The sequence below is a fragment of the Heptranchias perlo genome, unplaced genomic scaffold (genome assembly GCF_035084215.1).
Source record: "Heptranchias perlo isolate sHepPer1 unplaced genomic scaffold, sHepPer1.hap1 HAP1_SCAFFOLD_906, whole genome shotgun sequence".
Taxonomy (NCBI): Eukaryota; Metazoa; Chordata; class Chondrichthyes; order Hexanchiformes; family Hexanchidae; genus Heptranchias; species Heptranchias perlo.
The window spans coordinates 34,214-57,671 of NW_027139947.1; the positions used below are offsets into that span (position 1 = coordinate 34,214).

The 23,458-nt window shown below is 52.3% G+C and overlaps 1 protein-coding gene across 1 annotated transcript in view; it reads right to left on the reverse strand.

Annotated features, from left to right (window-relative positions):
• Positions 1-23,458, reverse strand: part of LOC137319860 (integrin alpha-X-like) — a gene marked incomplete at its 5' end in the record, with an annotated part of 65,405 nt that overhangs the window by 29,499 nt on the left and 12,448 nt on the right. The window contains 4 exons of the mRNA XM_067981773.1: positions 341-485; positions 799-952; positions 8,082-8,227; positions 14,138-14,268. Of these exons, the coding sequence (XP_067837874.1) occupies positions 341-485; positions 799-952; positions 8,082-8,227; positions 14,138-14,268 (576 nt within the window). The remainder of the gene's footprint in view (positions 1-340; positions 486-798; positions 953-8,081; positions 8,228-14,137; positions 14,269-23,458) is intronic.

The window sequence follows — 23,458 nt, forward strand, 5'->3', positions numbered from 1 at the left end:
GGGGGAGACGCTCGCGCCCGGGCCGGGAGAGACGCTCGCGCTCGGGCCGGGAGAGACGCTTGCGCTCGGACAGAGAGAGACGCTCGCGCTCGGGCAGAGAGAGACGCTCGCGCCCGGGCCGGGAGAGACGCTCGCGCTCGGACAGAGAGAGACGCTCGCGCCCGGGCCGGGAGAGACGCTCGCGCCCGGGCCGGGAGAGACGCTCGCGCCCGGGCCGGGAGAGACGCTCGCCATCGGGCCGGGAGAGACTCACACTCAGACTCAGACTCACTCCCCCTCCCTCTGACACACACTCTGACACACTCGTGACCCGATGACACACTCACAGCCCCCGTCTCACCTTCGATGGCGAAGATCTTCTCCTGCAGCTTCTCTTGAATGGACTTCAGGGCGTCAAAGTTCTGGACTGAGAAGACGGTGTCATTGGTGGAGGCGATGATTCCCAGCTCCTGACGGCCGTCCGCAGTCTGGAAATCGTCCCCCACCTGATGACGAGGAGGAGGGGGCGGAGGGAGAGAGGGAGAGAGGGGTCAGAAAAAGGACCAGTCGCTGGCCGGAGAGAAACAGCTCCTCCCCGGGGGGGGTGGTGGGGAGCAAATCCCGAGAGAGTGAGAGAGACGCCCAAAATCCATCCCTCGATCGCGGCCCGAGGGTCCTCCTGACCCCACCCTCCTCCATCCGTCGGTGGCAGGACGATGACCTTCCCGTATCCCGACCCGCGGTCGCGCCCGCTCGCCCCCCTCCACCCCCCCTCCCGGGGCGCTGGCCCCCACCCTCTCCCCCGCCCCGCCTCCTTACCCCCACTGCGAATCGCAGGATGCGTTTGCTCTCGGCCCGGGCGATGGCCTCCGAAAACCGGGTGTTGGGATCGTTGGACTTTCCGTCAGTGATGACGATCATCACACGTCTGGAGTCGGTCCTCAGTCCGCTGTGTTCAACAAAGATCTCCTCCCTGGGGGGGGGAACAAGGGGGAGGGTTCGGGTAATGGGAGAGAGTGTGTGAGGGTGAGGGTGGGTTGTGTGTGAGTGGGTGTGTGTGAGTGTGAACACCTGTACGAGTGTGTGTGTGTGTGTGTGTGTGTGAGTGTGAACACCTGTACGAGTGTGTGTGTGTGTGAGTGAGTGTGAACACCTGTACGAGTGTGTGTGTGTGTGAGTGAGTGTGAACACCTGTACGAGTGTGTGTGAGTGTGAACACCTGTACGAGTGTGTGTGAGTGTGTGTGTGAACACCTGTGTGTGTGTGTGTGTGTGTGTGTGTGAAAACCTGTACGAGTGTGTGTGTGAGTGTGTGTGTGTGTGTGTGTGAACACCTGTACGAGTGTGTGTGAGTGTGTGTGAGTGTGAGTGTGAACACCTGTACGAGTGTGTGTGAGTGTGTGTGTGAACACCTGTGTGTGTGTGTGTGAGTGTGAACACCTGTACGAGTGTGTGTGAGTGTGTGTGTGAACACCTGTGTGTGTGTGTGTGTGTGTGTGTGTGTGAAAACCTGTACGAGTGTGTGTGTGAGTGTGTGTGTGTGTGTGTGTGTGAACACCTGTACGAGTGTGTGTGAGTGTGTGTGAGTGTGAGTGTGAACACCTGTATGAGTGTGTGTGAGTGTGTGTGAGTGTGAGTGTGAACACCTGTACGAGTGTGTGTGAGTGTGTGTGAGTGTGAGTGTGAACACCTGTACGAGTGTGTGTGAGTGTGTGTGAGTGTGAACACCTGTACGAGTGTGTGTGAGTGTGTGTGTGAACACCTGTACGAGTGTGTGTGTGTGTGTGAGTGTGTGTGTGTGTGAGTGTGAACACCTGTACGAGTGTGTGTGAGTGTGAGCACCTGTGTGTGTGTGTGAGTGTGTGTGTGTGTGTGTGAACACCTGTACGAGTGTGTGTGTGTGTGAGTGTGAGCACCTGTACGAGTGTGTGTGTGTGTGTGTGTGAGTGTGAGCACCTGTGTGTGTGAGTGTGTGTGTGAACACCTGTACGAGTGTGTGTGTGTGTGTGTGAGTGTGAGCACCTGTGTGTGTGAGTGTGTGTGTGTGTGTGAACACCTGTACGAGTGTGTGTGTGTGTGTGAGTGAGTGTGAACACCTGTACGAGTGTGTGTGTGTGAGTGTGAGCACCTGTGTGTGTGTGAGTGTGTGTGTGTGTGTGTGTGAACACCTGTATGAGTGTGTGTGAGTGTGTGTGTGATTGTGAACACCTGTATGAGTGTGTGTGAGTGTGTGATCACCTGTGTGAGTGTGTGTGAGTGTGAACACCTGTACGAGTGTGTGTGAGTGTGTGTGTGTGAGTGTGAACACCTGTACGAGTGTGTGTGTGTGTGTGATCACCTGTGTGAGTGTGTGTGTGAGTGTGATCACCTGTGTGAGTGTGTGAGTGTGTGAGTGTATGTGTGATTGTGAACACCTGTATGTGTGTGTGTGTGTGTGTGTGATCACCTTTGTGAGTGTGAGTGTGAACACCTGTACGAGTGTGAGTGAGTGTGTGTGTGAGTGTGAACACCTTTACGAGTGTGTGTGAGTGTGTGTGTGTGTGAGTGTGAGTACCTATGTGTGTGTGAGTGTGTGTGAGTGTGTGAACACCTGTACGAGTGTGTGTGAGTGCGTGTGTGTGAGTGTGAACACCTGTACGAGTGTGTGTGTGTGTGATCACCTGTGTGAGTGTGTGTGAGTGTGTGTGTGATTGTGAACACCTGTATGAGTGTGTGTGTGTGTGTGTGATCACCTGTTTGAGTGTGTGTGAGTACCTGTGTGAGTGTGTGTGAGTGTGTGTGTGAGTGTGAACACCTTTACGAGTGTGTGTGAGTGCGTGTGTGAGTGTGAACACCTGTACGAGTGTGTGTGAGTGTGTGTGTGATTGTGAACACCTGTATGAGTGTGTGTGTGTGTGATCACCTGTGTGAGTGTGCGTGTGAACACCTGTACGAGTGTGTGTGTGTGATTGTGAACACCTGTGTGTGTGTGTGTGTGTGTGTGTGATCACCTGTGTGAGTGTGTGTGAGTGTGAACACCTGTACGAGTGTGTGTGAGTGTGTGAGTGTGAACACCTTTACGAGTGTGTGTGAGTGTGTGTGTGAGTGTGAACACCTGTACGAGTGTGTGTGAGTGTGAGTACCTGAGTGTGTGTGAGTGTGTGTGTGTGTGTGTGTGTGTGAACACCTGTATGAGTGTGTGTGAGTGTGTGTGTGTGTGTGAGTGTGAACACCTGTACGAGTGTGTGTGTGTGTGTGTGAACACCTGTGTGTGTGTGAGTGTGTGTGTGTGTGTGTGAAAACCTGTACGAGTGTGTGTGTGAGTGTGTGTGTGTGTGTGTGAACACCTGTACGAGTGTGTGTGAGTGTGTGTGAGTGTGAGTGTGAACACCTGTACGAGTGTGTGTGAGTGTGTGTGAGTGTGAGTGTGAACACCTGTACGAGTGTGTGTGAGTGTGTGTGAGTGTGAGTGTGAACACCTGTACGAGTGTGTGTGAGTGTGTGTGAGTGTGAACACCTGTACGAGTGTGTGTGAGTGTGTGTGTGAACACCTGTACGAGTGTGTGTGTGTGTGTGAGTGTGTGTGTGTGTGAGTGTGAACACCTGTACGAGTGTGTGTGAGTGTGAGCACCTGTGTGTGTGTGTGAGTGTGTGTGTGTGTGTGTGAACACCTGTACGAGTGTGTGTGTGTGTGAGTGTGAGCACCTGTACGAGTGTGTGTGTGTGTGTGTGTGAGTGTGAGCACCTGTGTGTGTGAGTGTGTGTGTGTGAGTGTGAACACCTGTACGAGTGTGTGTGTGTGTGAGTGTGAGCACCTGTACGAGTGTGTGTGTGTGTGTGTGTGAGTGTGAGCACCTGTGTGTGTGAGTGTGTGTGTGAACACCTGTACGAGTGTGTGTGTGTGTGTGAGTGAGTGTGAACACCTGTACGAGTGTGTGTGTGTGAGTGTGAGCACCTGTGTGTGTGTGAGTGTGTGTGTGTGTGTGTGTGAACACCTGTATGAGTGTGTGTGAGTGTGTGTGTGATTGTGAACACCTGTATGAGTGTGTGTGAGTGTGTGATCACCTGTGTGAGTGTGTGTGAGTGTGAACACCTGTACGAGTGTGTGTGAGTGTGTGTGTGTGAGTGTGAACACCTTTACGAGTGTGTGTGAGTGCGTGTGTGAGTGTGAACACCTGTACGAGTGTGTGTGTGTGTGTGATCACCTGTGTGAGTGTGTGTGTGTGAGTGTGATCACCTGTGTGAGTGTGTGAGTGTGTGAGTGTATGTGTGATTGTGAACACCTGTATGTGTGTGTGTGTGTGTGTGTGATCACCTTTGTGAGTGTGAGTGTGAACACCTGTACGAGTGTGAGTGAGTGTGTGTGTGAGTGTGAACACCTTTACGAGCGTGTGTGAGTGTGTGTGTGTGTGAGTGTGAGTACCTATGTGTGTGTGAGTGTGTGTGAGTGTGTGAACACCTGTACGAGTGTGTGTGAGTGCGTGTGTGTGAGTGTGAACACCTGTACGAGTGTGTGTGTGTGTGATCACCTGTGTGAGTGTGTGTGAGTGTGTGTGTGATTGTGAACACCTGTATGAGTGTGTGTGTGTGTGTGTGATCACCTGTTTGAGTGTGTGTGAGTACCTGTGTGAGTGTGTGTGAGTGTGTGTGTGAGTGTGAACACCTTTACGAGTGTGTGTGAGTGCGTGTGTGAGTGTGAACACCTGTACGAGTGTGTGTGAGTGTGTGTGTGATTGTGAACACCTGTATGAGTGTGTGTGTGTGTGATCACCTGTGTGAGTGTGCGTGTGAACACCTGTACGAGTGTGTGTGTGTGATTGTGAACACCTGTGTGTGTGTGTGTGTGTGTGTGTGATCACCTGTGTGAGTGTGTGTGAGTGTGAACACCTGTACGAGTGTGTGTGAGTGTGTGAGTGTGAACACCTTTACGAGTGTGTGTGAGTGTGTGTGTGAGTGTGAACACCTGTACGAGTGTGTGTGAGTGTGTGAGTGTGAGTACCTGAGTGTGTGTGAGTGTGTGTGTGTGTGTGTGTGTGTGTGTGAACACCTGTATGAGTGTGTGTGAGTGTGTGTGTGTGATCACCTGTGTGAGTGTGTGTGTGTGAGTGTGATCACCTGTGTGAGTGTGTGTGAGTGTGTGTTTGATTGTGAACACCTGTATGAGTGTGTGTGTGTGCGTGTGTGTGAGTGTGAACACCTGTACGAGTGTGTGTGTGTGTGATCACCTGTGTGAGTGTGTGTGAGTGTGTGTGTGATTGTGAACACCTGTATGAGTGTGTGTGTGTGTGTGTGTGATCACCTGTTTGAGTGTGTGTGAGTACCTGTGTGAGTGTGTGTGAGTGTGTGTGTGAGTGTGAACACCTTTACGAGTGTGTGTGAGTGCGTGTGTGAGTGTGAACACCTGTACGAGTGTGTGTGAGTGTGTGTGTGATTGTGAACACCTGTATGAGTGTGTGTGTGTGTGATCACCTGTGTGAGTGTGCGTGTGAACACCTGTACGAGTGTGTGTGTGTGATTGTGAACACCTGTGTGTGTGTGTGTGTGTGTGTGTGTGATCACCTGTGTGAGTGTGTGTGAGTGTGAACACCTGTATGAGTGTGTGTGAGTGTGTGAGTGTGAACACCTTTACGAGTGTGTGTGAGTGTGTGTGTGAGTGTGAACACCTGTACGAGTGTGTGTGAGTGTGTGAGTGTGAGTACCTGAGTGTGTGTGAGTGTGTGTGTGTGTGTGTGTGTGAACACCTGTATGAGTGTGTGTGAGTGTGTGTGTGTGATCACCTGTGTGAGTGTGTGTGTGTGAGTGTGATCACCTGTGTGAGTGTGTGTGAGTGTGTGTTTGATTGTGAACACCTGTATGAGTGTGTGTGTGTGCGTGTGTGTGTGATCACCTGTGTGAGTGTGTGTGTGTGTGTGAGTGTGAACACCTGTACGAGTGTGTGTGTGTGTGTGATCACCTGTGTGAGTGCGTGTGTGTGAGTGTGAACACCTGTACGAGTGTGTGTGTGTATGATCACCTGTGTGAGTGTGTGTGTGTGTGAGTGTGATCACCTGTGAGAGTGTGTGTGAGTGTGTGTGATTGTGAACACATGTATGAGTGTGTGTGTGTGTGTGTGTGTGTGATCACCTGTGTGAGTGTGTGTGAGTGTGAACACCTGTACGAGTGTGTGTGTGTGTGTGTGAGTGTGAACAACTTTACGAGTGTGTGTGAGTGTGTGTGTGATCACCTGTGTGAGTGTGTGTGAGTGTGTGTGTGTGCGTGATTGTGATCACCTGTGTGAGTGTGTGTGAGTGTGAGTGTGAACACCTGTATGAGTGTGTGAGTGCGCGTGTGTGTGTGTGTGAGTGTGTGTGTGATTGTGAACACCTGTATGAGTGTGTGTGATCACCTGCGCGAGTGTGTGTGTGTGAGTGTGAGTGTGAACACCTGTACGAGTGTGTGTGAGTGTGAACACCTGTACGAGTGTGTGTGTGTGTTCACCTGTGTGTGTGTGTGTGAGTGTGTGTGTGTCTGAGTGTGATCACCTGTGTGAGTGTGTGTGTGTGTGTGTGTGTGTGCGTGTGAACACCTGTACGAGTGTGTGTGAGTGCGTGTGTGTGAGTGTGAACATCTGTATGAGTGTGTGTGAGTGTGTGTGAGTGCGTGTGTGTGAGTGTGAACACCTGTGTGAGTGTGTGTGAGTTTGTGTGTGTGAGTGTGAACACCTGTACGAGTGTGTGTGTGTGTGTGAGTGTGAACACATGTATGAGTGTGTGTGTGTGAGTGTGAACACCTGTATGAGTGTGTGTGTGAGAGTGTGATCACCTGTGTGAGTGTGATCACCTGTGTGAGTGTGTGAGTGTGAGTGTGATCACCTGTGTGAGTGTGTGAGTGTGAGTGTGATCACCTGTGTGAGTGTGTGTGTGAGTGTGATCACCTGTGCGGGTGTGTGTGTGTGTTAGGGGGATCACCTGTGTGAGTGTGTGAGTTTGTGTGAGTGCGTGTGAGTGTGAGTGTGATCACCTGTGTGTGTGTGAGTGTGAGTGTGATCACCTGTGTGAGTGTGTGAGTGTGAGTGTGATCACCTGTGCGGGTGTGAGTGTGAGTGTGTGAGTGTGATCACCTGTGTGAGTGTGTGAGTGTGAGTGTGATCACCTGTGTGGGTGTGAGTGTGAGTGTGTGAGTGTGATCACCTGTGTGAGTGTGTGAGTGTGAGTGTGATCACCTGTCCGGGTGTGTGTGTGTGTCAGGAGGATCACCTGTGTGAGTGTGTGAGTTTGTGTGAGTGCGTGTGAGTGTGAGTGTGATCACCTGTGTGTGTGTGAGTGTGAGTGTGTGAGTGTGATCACCTGTGCGAGTGTGTGAGTGTGAGTGTGAGTGTGATCACCTGTGTGGGTGTGAGTGTGAGTGTGTGAGTGTGATCACCTGTGTGAGTGTGTGAGTGTGAGTGTGATCACCTGTCCGGGTGTGTGTGTGTCAGGAGGATCACCTGTGTGAGTGTGTGAGTTTGTGTGAGTGCGAGTGAGTGTGAGTGTGATCACCTGTGTGTGTGTGAGTGTGAGTGTGTGAGTGTGATCACCTGTGTGAGTGTGTGAGTGTGAGTGTGATCACCTGTCCGGGTGTGAGTGTGAGTGTGTGAGTGTGATCACCTGTGTGAGTGTGTGAGTGTGAGTGTGATCACCTGTCCGGGTGTGTGTGTGTCAGGAGGATCACCTGTGTGAGTGTGTGAGTTTGTGTGAGTGCGTGTGAGTGTGAGTGTGATCACCTGTGTGTGTGTGTGAGTGTGATCACCTGTGTGAGTGTGTGTGTGTGTGTGATCACCTGTGTGAGTGTGATCACCAGTGTGAGTGTGAGTGTGTGTGTGAGTGTGAGTGTGTGTGTGAGTGTGAGCGTGTGTGAGTAAGCGTGCGTGCATGAGTGTGAGCGTCTGTGCGTGAGTGCGAGCGTGTGTGTGAGTGTGAGTGAGTGCGAGCGTGTGTGTGCGAGTGCCTGTGTGAGTGTGTGTGTGAGTGTGAGTGAGTGCCTGTGTGAGTGTGTTTGAGTGTGAGTGTGTACCCATATCCCCCTCCCCCTGTGAAACACCGTGACGATAGTTTCAGGTGGTGTTAACACTATCGGGATCTTGCTCCTCGTCCCCTCTGTTCTCACCCGATTGCTTTGATTGCGGTCGGGGTGTACGTATCCCCTTTAATCTGTTCGATTCGGGACACCATCAGCTCACTCCTGTTCGACCTCTCGAATTCCTCGAAATTAAATTCTTTCCTGACGAGGTGTGAAAACTGCATCACTGCAAACTGGGAGGGTCGGAGGCAGAGAGGAGAAACTTTCACCGTTACTCAACGACTCCCCTCCAAAACACCCCAACTCCCGTTCACCCCCTCCCCTGTGCTCGCTGGACCGACCCTGCCTCCCCGTTCGCCCAACGCCTCCGTTTAAAGATTCGCCATCCTCCTGTTCAAATCCCTCCCTGGCCCCTCGACCCCTCCGCCTCCCTCCCTCCCTATCGCTGTCTCCAGCCAGACAAACATCACCCTTGTGTCAGGGTGATCAGACCTGGCCGCTGCTACTGAATGCGGTAATGTTATTCTGATTTGTTCTGAGGGACTGAGGGAGCGCCGCGCTGTCGGAGGGTCGGTACCGAGGGAGCGCCGCGCTGACGGAGGGTCGGTACTGAGGGAGCGCCGCACTGTGGGAGGGTCGGTACTGAGGGAGCGCCGCACTGTCGGAGGGTCGGTACTGAGGGAGCGCCGCACTGTGGGAGGGTCGGTACTGAGGGAGCGCCGCACTGTCGGAGGGTCGGTACCGAGGGAGCGCCGCACTGTCGGAGGGGCCGTCTTTCGGATGAGACGTTAAACCGAGGGCCCCGTCTGCCCCCCTCATGAATAATCTGTTCTCTCATCCACTGAGTGACTGTGGCAAGACGAGGGGGGAAGGAGGCCCATTCTATAATCGCAGAGTCAGAGCGACGGGAATTGAAAGTGACAGAGCAGCAGTTTGTAAAGGAAAGGGAGAGTTTACACAACTGAGAGGATTTGCAAAACGGACCAGAGTCTAGACACACCCCCACCCACCGCGAAATGTCCCAGACGACTGTTCGAACCAGTCCATTCTGCCCATCGAGAGTGTGACCCTGCGACATTAGTCCAATCCCTGCATCCGGTCACCCTTTAATATCCCACCCATGTAATCCCACTCTCCCCTCACTCCCCGTACCCTTTAATATCCCACCCACTCTAATCCCACTCTCCCCCTCACTCCCCGTACCCTTTAATATCCCACCCAGTCTAATCCCACTCTCCCCTCACTCCCCGTACCCTTTAATATCCCACCCAGTCTAATCCCACTCTCCCCTCACTCCCCGTACCCTTTAATATCCCACCCAGTCTAATCCCACTCTCCCCCTCACTCCCCGTACCCTTTAATATCCCACCCACTCTAATCCCACTCTCCCCCTCACTCCCCGTACCCTTTAATATCCCACCCAGTCTAATCCCACTCTCCCCCTCACTCCCCGTACCCTTTAATATCCCACCCACTCTAATCCCACTCTCCCCTCACTCCCCGTACCCTTTAATATCCCACCCAGTCTAATCCCACTCTCCCCCTCACTCCCCGTCCCCTTTAATATCCCACCCAGTCTAATCCCACTCTCCCCCTCACTCCCCGTACCCTTTAATATCCCACCCAGTCTAATCCCACTCTCCCCCTCACTCCCCGTACCCTTTAATATCCCACCCACTCTAATCCCACTCTCCCCTCACTCCCCGTACCCTTTAATATCCCACCCAGTCTAATCCCACTCTCCCCTCACTCCCCGTACCCTTTAATATCCCACCCAGTCTAATCCCACTCTCCCCTCACTCCCTGTACCCTTTAATATCCCACCCAGTCTGATCCCACTCTCCCCTCACTCCCTGTACCCTTTAATATCCCACCCAGTCTAATCCCACTCTCCCCTCACTCCCCGTACCCTTTAATATCCCACCCAGTCTAATCCCACTCTCCCCCTCACTCCCCGTACCCTTTAATATCCCACCCAGTCTAATCTCACTCTCCCCCTCACTCCCCGTACCCTTTAATATCCCACCCAGTCTAATCCCACTCTCCCCTCACTCCCCATACCCTTTAATATCCCACCCAGTCTAATCCCACTCTCCCCCTCACTCCCCGTACCCTTTAATATCCCACCCAGTCTAATCCCACTCTCCCCTCACTCCCCGTACCCTTTAATATCCCACCCCGTCTAATCCCACTCTCCCCCTCACTCCCCGTACCCTTTAATATCCCACCCAGTCTAATCCCACTCTCCCCCTCACTCCCCATACCCTTTAATATCCCACCCAGTCTAATCCCACTCTCCCCCTCACTCCCCATACCCTTTAATATCCCACCCAGTCTAATCCCACTCTCCCCTCACTCCCCGTACCCTTTAATATCCCACCCAGTCTAATCCCACTCTCCCCTCACTCCCCGTACACTTTAATATCCCACCCAGTCTAATCCCACTCTCCCCCTCACTCCCCGTACCCTTTAATATCCCACCCACTCTAATCCCACTCTCCCCTCACTCCCCGTACCCTTTAATATCCCACCCAGTCTAATCCCACTCTCCCCTCACTCCCCGTACCCTTTAATATCCCACCCAGTCTAATCCCACTCTCCCCTCACTCCCCGTACCCTTTAATATCCCACCCAGTCTAATCCCACTCTCCCCTCACTCCCCGTACCCTTTAATATCCCACCCAGTCTAATCCCACTCTCCCCTCACTCCCCGTACCCTTTAATATCCCACCCCGCCTAATCCCACTCTCCCCTCACTCCCCGTACCCTTTAATATCCCACCCACTCTAAGCCCACTTTCCCCTCACTCCCCGTACCCTTTAATATCCCACCCAGTCTAATCCCACTCTCCCCCTCACTCCCCGTACCCTTTAATATCCCACCCAGTCTAATCCCACTCTCCCCTCACTCCCCATACCCTTTAATATCCCACCCAGTCTAATCCCACTCTCCCCCTCACTCCCCGTACCCTTTAATATCCCACCCAGTCTAATCCCACTCTCCCCTCACTCCCCGTACACTTTAATATCCCACCCAGTCTAATCCCACTCTCCCCCTCACTCCCCGTACCCTTTAATATCCCACCCACTCTAATCCCACTCTCCCCTCACTCCCCGTACCCTTTAATATCCCACCCAGTCTAATCCCACTCTCCCCTCACTCCCCGTACCCTTTAATATCCCACCCAGTCTAATCCCACTCTCCCCTCACTCCCCGTACCCTTTAATATCCCACCCACTCTAATCCCACTCTCCCCCTCGCTCCCCGTACCCTTTAATATCCCACCCACTCTAATCCCACTCTCCCCCTCGCTCCCCGTACCCTTTAATATCCCACCCAGTCTAATCCCACTCTCCCCTCACTCCCCGTACCCTTTAATATCCCACCCAGTCTAATCCCACTCTCCCCTCACTCCCCGTCCCCTTTAATATCCCACCCAGTCTAATCCCACTCTCCCCTCACTCCCCGTACCCTTTAATATCCCACCCAGTCTAATCCCACTCTCCCCCTCGCTCCCCGTACCCTTTAATATCCCACCCAGTCTAATCCCACTCTCCCCTCACTCCCCGTACCCTTTAATATCCCACCCAGTCTAATCCCACTCTCCCCTCACTCCCCGTACCCTTTAATATCCCACCCAGTCTAATCCCACTCTCCCCCTCACTCCCCGTACCCTTTAATATCCCACCCACTCTAATCCCACTCTCCCCTCACTCCCCGTACCCTTTAATATCCCACCCAGTCTAATCCCACTCTCCCCTCACTCCCCGTACCCTTTAATATCCCACCCAGTCTAATCCCACTCTCCCCTCACTCCCCGTACCCTTTAATATCCCACCCAGTCTAATCCCACTCTCCCCTCACTCCCCGTACCCTTTAATATCCCACCCAGTCTAATCCCACTCTCCCCTCACTCCCCGTACCCTTTAATATCCCACCCAGTCTAATCCCACTCTCCCCCTCACTCCCCGTACCCTTTAATATCCCACCCAGTCTAATCCCACTCTCCCCTCACTCCCCGTACCCTTTAATATCCCACCCAGTCTAATCCCACTCTCCCCTCACTCCCCGTACCCTTTAATATCCCACCCAGTCTAATCCCACTCTCCCCTCACTCCCCGTACCCTTTAATATCCCACCCAGTCTAATCCCACTCTCCCCTCACTCCCCATACCCTTTAATATCCCACCCAGTCTAATCCCACTCTCCCCCTCACTCCCCATACCCTTTAATATCCCACCCAGTCTAATCCCACTCTCCCCCTCACTCCCCATACCCTTTAATATCCCACCCAGTCTAAGCCCACTCTCCCCTCACTCCCCGTACCCTTTAATATCCCACCCAGTCTAATCCCACTCTCCCCCTCACTCCCCATACCCTTTAATATCCCACCCAGTCTAATCCCACTCTCCCCCTCACTCCCCGTACCCTTTAATATCCCACCCAGTCTAATCCCACTCTCCCCCTCACTCCCCGTACCCTTTAATATCCCACCCAGTCTAATCCCACTCTCCCCTCACTCCCCGTACCCTTTAATATCCCACCCAGTCTAATCCCACTCTCCCCCTCACTCCCCGTACCCTTTAATATCCCACCCAGTCTAATCCCACTCTCCCCTCACTCCCCGTACCCTTTAATATCCCACCCAGTCTAATCCCACTCTCCCCTCACTCCCCGTACCCTTTAATATCCCACCCAGTCTAATCCCACTCTCCCCTCACTCCCCGTACCCTTTAATATCCCACCCAGTCTAATCCCACTCTCCCCTCACTCCCCATACCCTTTAATATCCCACCCAGTCTAATCCCACTCTCCCCCTCACTCCCCATACCCTTTAATATCCCACCCAGTCTAATCCCACTCTCCCCCTCACTCCCCATACCCTTTAATATCCCACCCAGTCTAAGCCCACTCTCCCCTCACTCCCCGTACCCTTTAATATCCCACCCAGTCTAATCCCACTCTCCCCCTCACTCCCCATACCCTTTAATATCCCACCCAGTCTAATCCCACTCTCCCCCTCACTCCCCGTACCCTTTAATATCCCACCCAGTCTAATCCCACTCTCCCCCTCACTCCCCGTACCCTTTAATATCCCACCCAGTCTAATCCCACTCTCCCCCTCACTCCCCATACCCTTTAATATCCCACCCAGTCTAATCCCACTCTCCCCTCACTCCCCGTACCCTTTAATATCCCACCCAGTCTAATCCCACTCTCCCCTCACTCCCCGTACACTTTAATATCCCACCCAGTCTAATCCCACTCTCCCCCTCACTCCCCGTACCCTTTAATATCCCACCCACTCTAATCCCACTCTCCCCTCACTCCCCGTACCCTTTAATATCCCACCCAGTCTAATCCCACTCTCCCCTCACTCCCCGTACCCTTTAATATCCCACCCAGTCTAATCCCACTCTCCCCTCACTCCCCGTACCCTTTAATATCCCACCCACTCTAATCCCACTCTCCCCCTCGCTCCCCGTACCCTTTAATATCCCACCCACTCTAATCCCACTCTCCCCCTCGCTCCCCGTACCCTTTAATATCCCACCCAGTCTAATCCCACTCTCCCCTCACTCCCCGTACCCTTTAATATCCCACCCAGTCTAATCCCACTCTCCCCCTCACTCCCCATACCCTTTAATATCCCACCCAGTCTAATCCCACTCTCCCCCTCGCTCCCCGTACCCTTTAATATCCCACCCAGTCTAATCCCACTCTCCCCTCACTCCCCGTACCCTTTAATATCCCACCCAGTCTAATCCCACTCTCCCCTCACTCCCCGTACCCTTTAATATCCCACCCAGTCTAATCCCACTCTCCCCCTCACTCCCCGTACCCTTTAATATCCCACCCAGTCTAATCCCACTCTCCCCTCACTCCCCGTACCCTTTAATATCCCACCCAGTCTAATCCCACTCTCCCCTCACTCCCCGTACCCTTTAATATCCGACCCAGTCTAATCCCACTCTCCCCTCACTCCCCGTACCCTTTAATATCCCACCCAGTCTAATCCCACTCTCCCCCGTCACTCCCCGTACCCTTTAATATCCCACCCAGGGCAGGGTGAGGGGATTGTAAGGGGGAGGGAGTGTGAGGGAGGGAGGGGGAGGGAGATTTGAAGCAGGTCGGGCTCCCACCTGGACGTCCCTGTCCTGGAAACGGCGCAGGATTCTGACCATGAAAATCTTCATCCGTTTGAAATCCTCTGGAACGATGCTCCCTGATCCATCAATCAGGAATGCCAGGTCCACCTTCGTGCTGAAACAGTCTGAGTCGGCAGGAGAAAGAGATTCTCGTTAATTGGATATAACCAGGGGGCTCGGCCGGACTGGACCTGCCCTGGGAGTGTTTGATGGGACAGTGTAGAGGGAGCTTTACTCTGTATCTAACCCTGTACCTGCCCTGGGAGTGTTTGATGGGACAGTGTAGAGTGAGCTTTACTCTGTATCTAACCCTGTACCTGACCCTGGGAGTGTTTGATGGGACAGTGTAGAGGGAGCTTTACTCTGTATCTAACCCTGTACCTGACCCTGGGAGTGTTTGATGGGACAGTGTAGAGGGAGCTTTACTCTGTATCTAACCCTGTACCTGACCCTGGGAGTGTTTGATGGGACAGTGTAGAGGGAGCTTTACTCTGTATCTAACCCTGTACATGACCCTGGGAGTGTTTGATGGGACAGTGTAGAGGGAGCTTTACTCTGTATCTAACCCTGTACCTGACCCTGGGAGTGTTTGACGGGACAGTGTAGAGGGAGCTTTACTCTGTATCTAACCCTGTCCCTACCCTGGGAGTGTTTGATGGGACAGTGTAGAGGGAGCTTTACTCTGTATCTAACCATGTACCTGCCCTGGGAGTGTTTGATGGGACAGTGTAGAGGGAGCTTTACTCTGTATCTAACCCTGTACCTGACCCTGGGAGTGTTTGATGGGACAGTGTAGAGGGAGCTTTACTCTGTATCTAACCATGTACCTGCCCTGGGAGTGTTTGATGGGACAGTGTAGAGGGAGCTTTACTCTGTATCTAACCCTGTACCTGACCCTGGGAGTGTTTGATGGGACAGTGTAGAGGGAGCTTTACTCTGTATCTAACCCTGTACCTGACCCTGGGAGTGTTTGATGGGACAGTGTAGAGGGAGCTTTACTCTGTATCTAACCCTGTACCTGCCCTGGGAGTGTTTGACGGGACAGTGTAGAGGGAGCTTTACTCTGTATCTAACCCTGTACCTGCCCTGGGAGTGTTTGATGGGACAGTGTAGAGGGAGCTTTACTCTGTATCTAACCCTGTACCTGACCCTGGGAGTGTTTGATGGGACGGTGTAGAGGGAGCTTTACTCTGTATCTAACCCTGTACCTGACCCTGTGAGTGTTTGACGGGACAGTGTAGAGGGAGCTTTACTCTGTCTCTAACCCTGTACCTGCCCTGGGAATGTTTGACGGGACAGTGTAGAGGGAGCTTTACTCTGTATCTAACCCTGTACCTGACCCTGGGAGTGTTTGATGGGACAGTGTAGAGGGAGCTTTACTCTGTATCTAACCCTGTACCTGCCCTGGGAGTGTTTGATGGGACAGTGTAGAGGGAGCTTTACTCTGTATCAAACCCTGTACCTGCCCTGGGAGTGTTTGATGGGACAGTGTAGAGGGAGCTTTACTCTGTATCTAACCCAGTACCTGACCCTGGGAGTGTGTGATGGGACAGTGTAGAGGGAGCTTTACTCTGTATCTAACCCTGTACCTGACCCTGGGAGTGTTTGATGGGACAGTGTAGAGGGAGCTTTACTCTGTATCTAACCCTGTACCTGACCCTGGGAGTGTTTGATGGGACAGTGTAGAGGGAGCTTTACTCTGTATCTAACCCTGTACCTGACCCTGGGAGTGTTTGATGGGAGAGTGTAGAGGGAGCTTTACTCTGTATCTAACCCTGTACCTGCCCTGGGAGTGTTTGACGGGACAGTGTAGAGGGAGCTTTACTCTGTATCTAACCCTGTACCTGCCCTGGGAGTGTTTGACGGGACAGTGTAGAGGGAGCTTTACTCTGTATCTAACCCTGTACCTGACACTGGGAGTGTTTGACGGGACAGTGTAGAGGGAGCTTTACTCTGTATCTAACCCTGTACCTGCCCTGGGAGTGTTTGACGGGACAGTGTAGAGGGAGCTTTACTCTGTATCTAACCCTGTACCTGCCCTGGGAGTGTTTGACGGGACAGTGTAGAGGGAGCTTTACTCTGTATCTAACCCTGTACCTGACCCTGGGAGTGTTTGACGGGACAGTGTAGAGGGAGCTTTACTCTGTATCTAACCCTGTACCTGCCCTGGGAGTGTTTGACGGGACAGTGTAGAGGGAGCTTTACTCTGTATCTAACCCTGTACCTGCCCTGGGAGTGTTTGACGGGACAGTGTAGAGGGAGCTTTACTCTGTATCTAACCCTGTACCTTCCCTGGGAGTGTTTGATGGGACAGTGTAGAGGGAGCTTTACTCTGTATCTAACCCTGTACCTGACCCTGGGAGTGTTTGATGGGACAGTGTAGAGGGAGATTTACTCTGTATCTAACCCTGTCCCTACCCTGGGAGTGTTTGATGGGACAGTGTAGAGGGAGCTTTACTCTGTATCTAACCATGTACCTGCCCTGGGAGTGTTTGATGGGACAGTGTAGAGGGAGCTTTACTCTGTATCTAACCCTGTACCTGACCCTGGGAGTGTTTGATGGGACAGTGTAGAGGGAGCTTTACTCTGTATCTAACCCTGTACCTGCCCTGGGAGTGTTTGATGGGACAGTGTAGAGGGAGCTTTACTCTGTATCTAACCCTGTACCTGACCCTGGGAGTGTTTGATGGGACGGTGTAGAGGGAGCTTTACTCTGTATCTAACCCTGTACCTGACCCTGGGAGTGTTTGACGGGACAGTGTAGAGGGAGCTTTACTCTGTCTCTAACCCTGTACCTGCCCTGGGAATGTTTGACGGGACAGTGTAGAGGGAGCTTTACTCTGTATCTAACCCTGTACCTGACCCTGGGAGTGTTTGATGGGACAGTGTAGAGGGAGCTTTACTCTGTATCTAACCCTGTACCTGCCCTGGGAGTGTTTGATGGGACAGTGTAGAGGGAGCTTTACTCTGTATCAAACCCTGTACCTGCCCTGGGAGTGTTTGATGGGACAGTGTAGAGGGAGCTTTACTCTGTATCTAACCCAGTACCTGACCCTGGGAGTGTGTGATGGGACAGTGTAGAGGGAGCTTTACTCTGTATCTAACCCTGTACCTGACCCTGGGAGTGTTTGATGGGACAGTGTAGAGGGAGCTTTACTCTGTATCTAACCCTGTACCTGACCCTGGGAGTGTTTGATGGGACAGTGTAGAGGGAGCTTTACTCTGTATCTAACCCTGTACCTGACCCTGGGAGTGTTTGATGGGAGAGTGTAGAGGGAGCTTTACTCTGTATCTAACCCTGTACCTGCCCTGGGAGTGTTTGACGGGACAGTGTAGAGGGAGCTTTACTCTGTATCTAACCCTGTACCTGCCCTGGGAGTGTTTGACGGGACAGTGTAGAGGGAGCTTTACTCTGTATCTAACCCTGTACCTGACTCTGGGAGTGTTTGACGGGACAGTGTAGAGGGAGCTTTACTCTGTATCTAACCCTGTACCTGCCCTGGGAGTGTTTGACGGGACAGTGTAGAGGGAGCTTTACTCTGTATCTAACCCTGTACCTGCCCTGGGAGTGTTTGACGGGACAGTGTAGAGGGAGCTTTACTCTGTATCTAACCCTGTACCTGACCCTGGGAGTGTTTGACGGGACAGTGTAGAGGGAGCTTTACTCTGTATCTAACCCTGTACCTGCCCTGGGAGTGTTTGACGGGACAGTGTAGAGGGAGCTTTACTCTGTATCTAACCCTGTACCTGCCCTGGGAGTGTTTGACGGGACAGTGTAGAGGGAGCTTTACTCTGTATCTAACCCTGTACCTTCCCTGGGAGTGTTTGATGGGACAGTGTAGAGGGAGCTTTACTCTGTATCTAACCCTGTACCTGACCCTGGGAGTGTTTGATGGGACAGTGTAGAGGGAGCTTTACTCTGTATCTAACCCTGTCCCTACCCTGGGAGTGTTTGATGGGACAGTGTAGAGGGAGCTTTACTCTGTATCTAACCATGTACCTGCCCTGGGAGTGTTTGATGGGACAGTGTAGAGGGAGCTTTACTCTGTATCTAACCCTGTACCTGACCCTGGGAGTGTTTGATGGGACAGTGTAGAGGGAGCTTTACTCTGTATCTAACCATGTACCTGCCCTGGGAGTGTTTGATGGGACAGTGTAGAGGGAGCTTTACTCTCCATCTAACCCTGTACCTGACCCTGGGAGTGTTTGATGGGACAGTGTAGAGGGAGCTTTACTCTGTATCTAACCCTGTACCTGCCCTGGGAGTGTTTGATGGGACAGTGTAGAGGGAGCTTTACTCTATATCTAACCCTGTACCTGCCCTGGGAGTGTTTGATGGGACAGTGTAGAGGGAGCTTTACTCTGTATCTAACCCTGTACCTGACCCTGGGAGTGTTTGATGGGACAGTGTAGAGGGAGCTTTACTCTGTATCTAACCCTGTACCTGCCCTGGGAGTGTTTGATGGGACAGTGTAGAGGGAGCTTTACTCTGTATCTAACCCTGGACCTGCCCTGGGAGTGTTTGACGGGACAGTGTAGAGGGAGCTTTACTCTGTATCTAACCCTGTACCTTCCCTGGGAGTGTTTGATGGCACAGTGTAGAGGGAGCTTTACTCTGTATCTAACCCTGTACCTTCCCTGGGAGTGTTTGATGGGACAGTGTAGAGGGAGCTTTACTCTGTATCTAACCCTGTACCTTCCCTGGGAGTGTTTGATGGGACAGTGTAGAGGGAGCTTTACTCTGTATCTAACCCTGTACCTTCCCTGGGAGTGTTTGATGGGACAGTGTAGAGGGAGCTTTACTCTGTATCTAACCCTGTACCTGCCCTGGGAGTGTTTGACGGGACAGTGTAGAGGGAGCTTTACTCTGTATCTAACCCTGTACCTGACCCTGGGAGTGTTTGATGGGACAGTGTAGAGGGAGCTTTACTCTGTATCTAACCCTGTACCTGACCCTGGGAGTGTTTGATGGGACAGTGTAGAGGGAGCTTTACTCTGTATCTAACCCTGTACCTGCCCTGGGAGTGTTTGACGGGACAGTGTAGAGGGAGCTTTACTCTGTATCTAACCCTGTACCTGACCCTGGGAGTGTTTGATGGGACAGTGTAGAGGGAGCTTTACTCTGTATCTAACCCTGTACCTGACCCTGGGAGTGTTTGATGGGACAGTGTAGAGGGAGCTTTACTCTGTATCTAACCCTGTACCTGACCCTGGGAGTGTTTGATGGGACAGTGTAGAGGGAGCTTTACTCTGTATCTAACCCTGTACCTGCCCTGGGAGTGTTTGACGGGACAGTGTAGAGGGAGCTTTACTCTGTATCTAACCCTGTACCTGCCCTGGGAGTGTTTGATGGGACAGTGTAGAGGGAGCTTTACTCTGTATCTAACCCTGTACCTGCCTTGGGAGTGTTTGATGGGACAGTGTAGAGGGAGCTTTACTCTGTATCTAACCCTGTACCTGACCCTGGGAGTGTTTGATGGGACAGTGTAGAGGGAGCTTTACTCTGTATCTAACCCTGTACCTGCCCTGGGAGTGTTTGATGGGACAGTGTAGAGGGAGCTTTACTCTATATCTAACCCTGTACCTGCCCTGGGAGTGTTTGATGGGACAGTGTAGAGGGAGCTTTACTCTGTATCTAACCCTGTACCTGACCCTGGGAGTGTTTGATGGGACAGTGTAGAGGGAGCTTTACTCTGTATCTAACCCTGTACCTGCCCTGGGAGTGTTTGATGGGACAGTGTAGAGGGAGCTTTACTCTGTATCTAACCCTGGACCTGCCCTGGGAGTGTTTGACGGGACAGTGTAGAGGGAGCTTTACTCTGTATCTAACCCTGTACCTTCCCTGGGAGTGTTTGATGGCACAGTGTAGAGGGAGCTTTACTCTGTATCTAACCCTGTACCTTCCCTGGGAGTGTTTGATGGGACAGTGTAGAGGGAGCTTTACTCTGTATCTAACCCTGTACCTTCCCTGGGAGTGTTTGATGGGACAGTGTAGAGGGAGCTTTACTCTGTATCTAACCCTGTACCTTCCCTGGGAGTGTTTGATGGTACAGTGTAGAGGGAGCTTTACTCTGTATCTAACCCTGTACCTGCCCTGGGAGTGTTTGACGGGACAGTGTAGAGGGAGCTTTACTCTGTATCTAACCCTGTACCTGACCCTGGGAGTGTTTGATGGGACAGTGTAGAGGGAGCTTTACTCTGTATCTAACCCTGTACCTGACCCTGGGAGTGTTTGATGGGACAGTGTAGAGGGAGCTTTACTCTGTATCTAACCCTGTACCTGCCCTGGGAGTGTTTGACGGGACAGTGTAGAGGGAGCTTTACTCTGTATCTAACCCTGTACCTGACCCTGGGAGTGTTTGATGGGACAGTGTAGAGGGAGCTTTACTCTGTATCTAACCCTGTACCTGACCCTGGGAGTGTTTGATGGGACAGTGTAGAGGGAGCTTTACTCTGTATCTAACCCTGTACCTGACCCTGGGAGTGTTTGATGGGACAGTGTAGAGGGAGCTTTACTCTGTATCTAACCCTGTACCTGCCCTGGGAGTGTTTGACGGGACAGTGTAGAGGGAGCTTTACTCTGTATCTAACCCTGTACCTGCCCTGGGAGTGTTTGATGGGACAGTGTAGAGGGAGCTTTACTCTGTATCTAACCCTGTACCTGCCCTGGGAGTGTTTGATGGGACAGTGTAGAGGGAGCTTTACTCTGTATCTAACCCTGTACCTGACCCTGGGAGTGTTTGATGGGACAGTGTAGAGGGAGCTTTACTCTGTATCGAACCCTGTACCTGCCCTGGGAGTGTTTGATGGGACAGTGTAGAGGGAGCTTTACTCTGTATCTCACCCTGTACCTGCCCTGGGAGTGTTTGATGGGACAGTGTAGAGGGAGCTTTACTCTGTATCTAACCCTGTACCTGCCCTGGGAGTGTTTGATGGGACAGTGTAGAGGGAGCTTTACTCTGTATCTAACCCTGTACCTGCCCTGGGAGTGTTTGATGGGACAGTGTAGAGGGAGCTTTACTCTGTATCTAACCCTGTACCTGCCCTGGGAGTGTTTGATGGGACAGTGTAGAGGGAGCTTTACTCTGTATCTAACCCTGTACCTGCCCTGGGAGTGTTTGACGGGACAGTGTAGAGGGAGCTTTACTCTGTATCTAACCCTGTACCTGCCCTGGGAGTGTTTGATGGGACAGTGTAGAGGGAGCTTTACTCTGTATCTAACCCTGTACCTGACCCTGGGAGTGTTTGATGGGACAGTGTAGAGGGAGCTTTACTCTGTATCTAACCCTGTACCTGCCCTGGGAGTGTTTGACGGGACAGTGTAGAGGGAGCTTTACTCTGTATCTAACCCTGTACCTGACCCTGGGTGTGTTTGATGGGACAGTGTAGAGGGAGCTTTACTCTGTATCTAACCCTGTACCTGACCCTGGGAGTGTTTGATGGGACAGTGTAGAGGGAGCTTTACTCTGTATCTAACCCTGTACCTGACCCTGGGAGTGTTTGATGGGACAGTGTAGAGGGAGCTTTACTCTGTATCTAACCCTGTACCTGCCCTGGGAGTGTTTGACGGGACAGTGTAGAGGGAGCTTTACTCTGTATCTAACCCTGTACCTGCCCTGGGAGTGTTTGATGGGACAGTGTAGAGGGAGCTTTACTCTGTATCTAACCCTGTACCTGCCCTGGGAGTGTTTGATGGGACAGTGTAGAGGGAGCTTTACTCTGTATCTAACCCTGTACCTGACCCTGGGAGTGTTCGATGGTACAGTGCAGAGGGAGCTTTACTCTGTATCTAACCCTGTACCTGCCCTGGGAGTGTTTGATGGGACAGTGTAGAGGGAGCTTTACTCTGTATCTCACCCTGTACCTGCCCTGGGAGTGTTTGATGGGACCGTGTAGAGGGAGCTTTACTCTGTACCTAACCCTGTACCTGCCCTGGGAGTGTTTGATGGGACAGTGTAGAGGGAGCTTTACTCTGTATCTAACCCTGTACCTGCCCTGGGAGTGTTTGATGGGACAGTGTAGAGGGAGCTTTACTCTGTATCTAACCCTGTACCTGCCCTGGGAGTGTTTGATGGGACAGTGTAGAGGGAGCTTTACTCTGTATCTAACCCTGTACCTGCCCTGGGAGTGTTTGATGGGACAGTGTAGAGGGAGCTTTACTCTGTATCTAACCCTGTACCTGACCCTGGGAGTGTTTGATGGGACAGTGTAGAGGGAGCTTTACTCTGTATCTAACCCTGTACCTGCCCTGGGAGTGTTTGACGGGACAGTGTAGAGGGAGCTTTACTCTGTATCTAACCCTGTACCTGCCCTGGGAGTGTTTGATGGGACAGTGTAGAGGGAGCTTTACTCTGTATCTAACCCTGTACCTGCCCTGGGAGTGTTTGATGGGACAGTGTAGAGGGAGCTTTACTCTGTATCTAACCCTGTACCTGACCCTGGGAGTGTTCGATGGTACAGTGCAGAGGGAGCTTTACTCTGTATCTAACCCTGTACCTGCCCTGGGAGTGTTTGATGGGACAGTGTAGAGGGAGCTTTACTCTGTATCTCACCCTGTACCTGCCCTGGGAGTGTTTGATGGGACCGTGTAGAGGGAGCTTTACTCTGTAGCTAACCCTGTACCTGCCCTGGGAGTGTTTGATGGGACAGTGTAGAGGGAGCTTTACTCTGTATCTAACCCTGTACCTGCCCTGGGAGTGTTTGATGGGACAGTGTAGAGGGAGCTTTACTCTGTATCTAACCCTGTACCTGCCCTGGGAGTGTTTGATGGGACAGTGTAGAGGGAGCTTTACTCTGTATCTAACCCTGTACCTGCCCTGGGAGTGTTTGATGGGACAGTGTAGAGGGAGCTTTACTCTGTATCAAACCCTGTACCTGCCCTGGGAGTGTTTGATGGGACAGTGTAGAGGGAGCTTTACTCTGTATCTAACCCTGTACCTGCCCAGGGAGTGTTTGACGGGACAGTGTAGAGGGAGCTTTACTCTGTATCTAACCCTGTACCTGCCCTGGGAGTGTTTGATGGGACAGTGTGGAGGGAGCTTTACTCTGTATCTAACCCTGTACCTACCCTGGGAGTGTTTAACGGGTCAGTGTAGAGGGAGCTTTACTCTGTATCTAACCCTGTACCTGCCCTGGGAGTGTTTGACGGGACAGTGTAGAGGGAGCTTTACTCTGTATCTAACCCTGTACCTGACCCTGGGAGTGTTTGATGGTACAGTGTAGAGGGAGCTTTACTCTGTATCTAACCCTGTACCTGACCCTGGGAGTGTTTGATGGGACAGTGTAGAGGGAGCTTTACTCTGTATCTAACCCTGT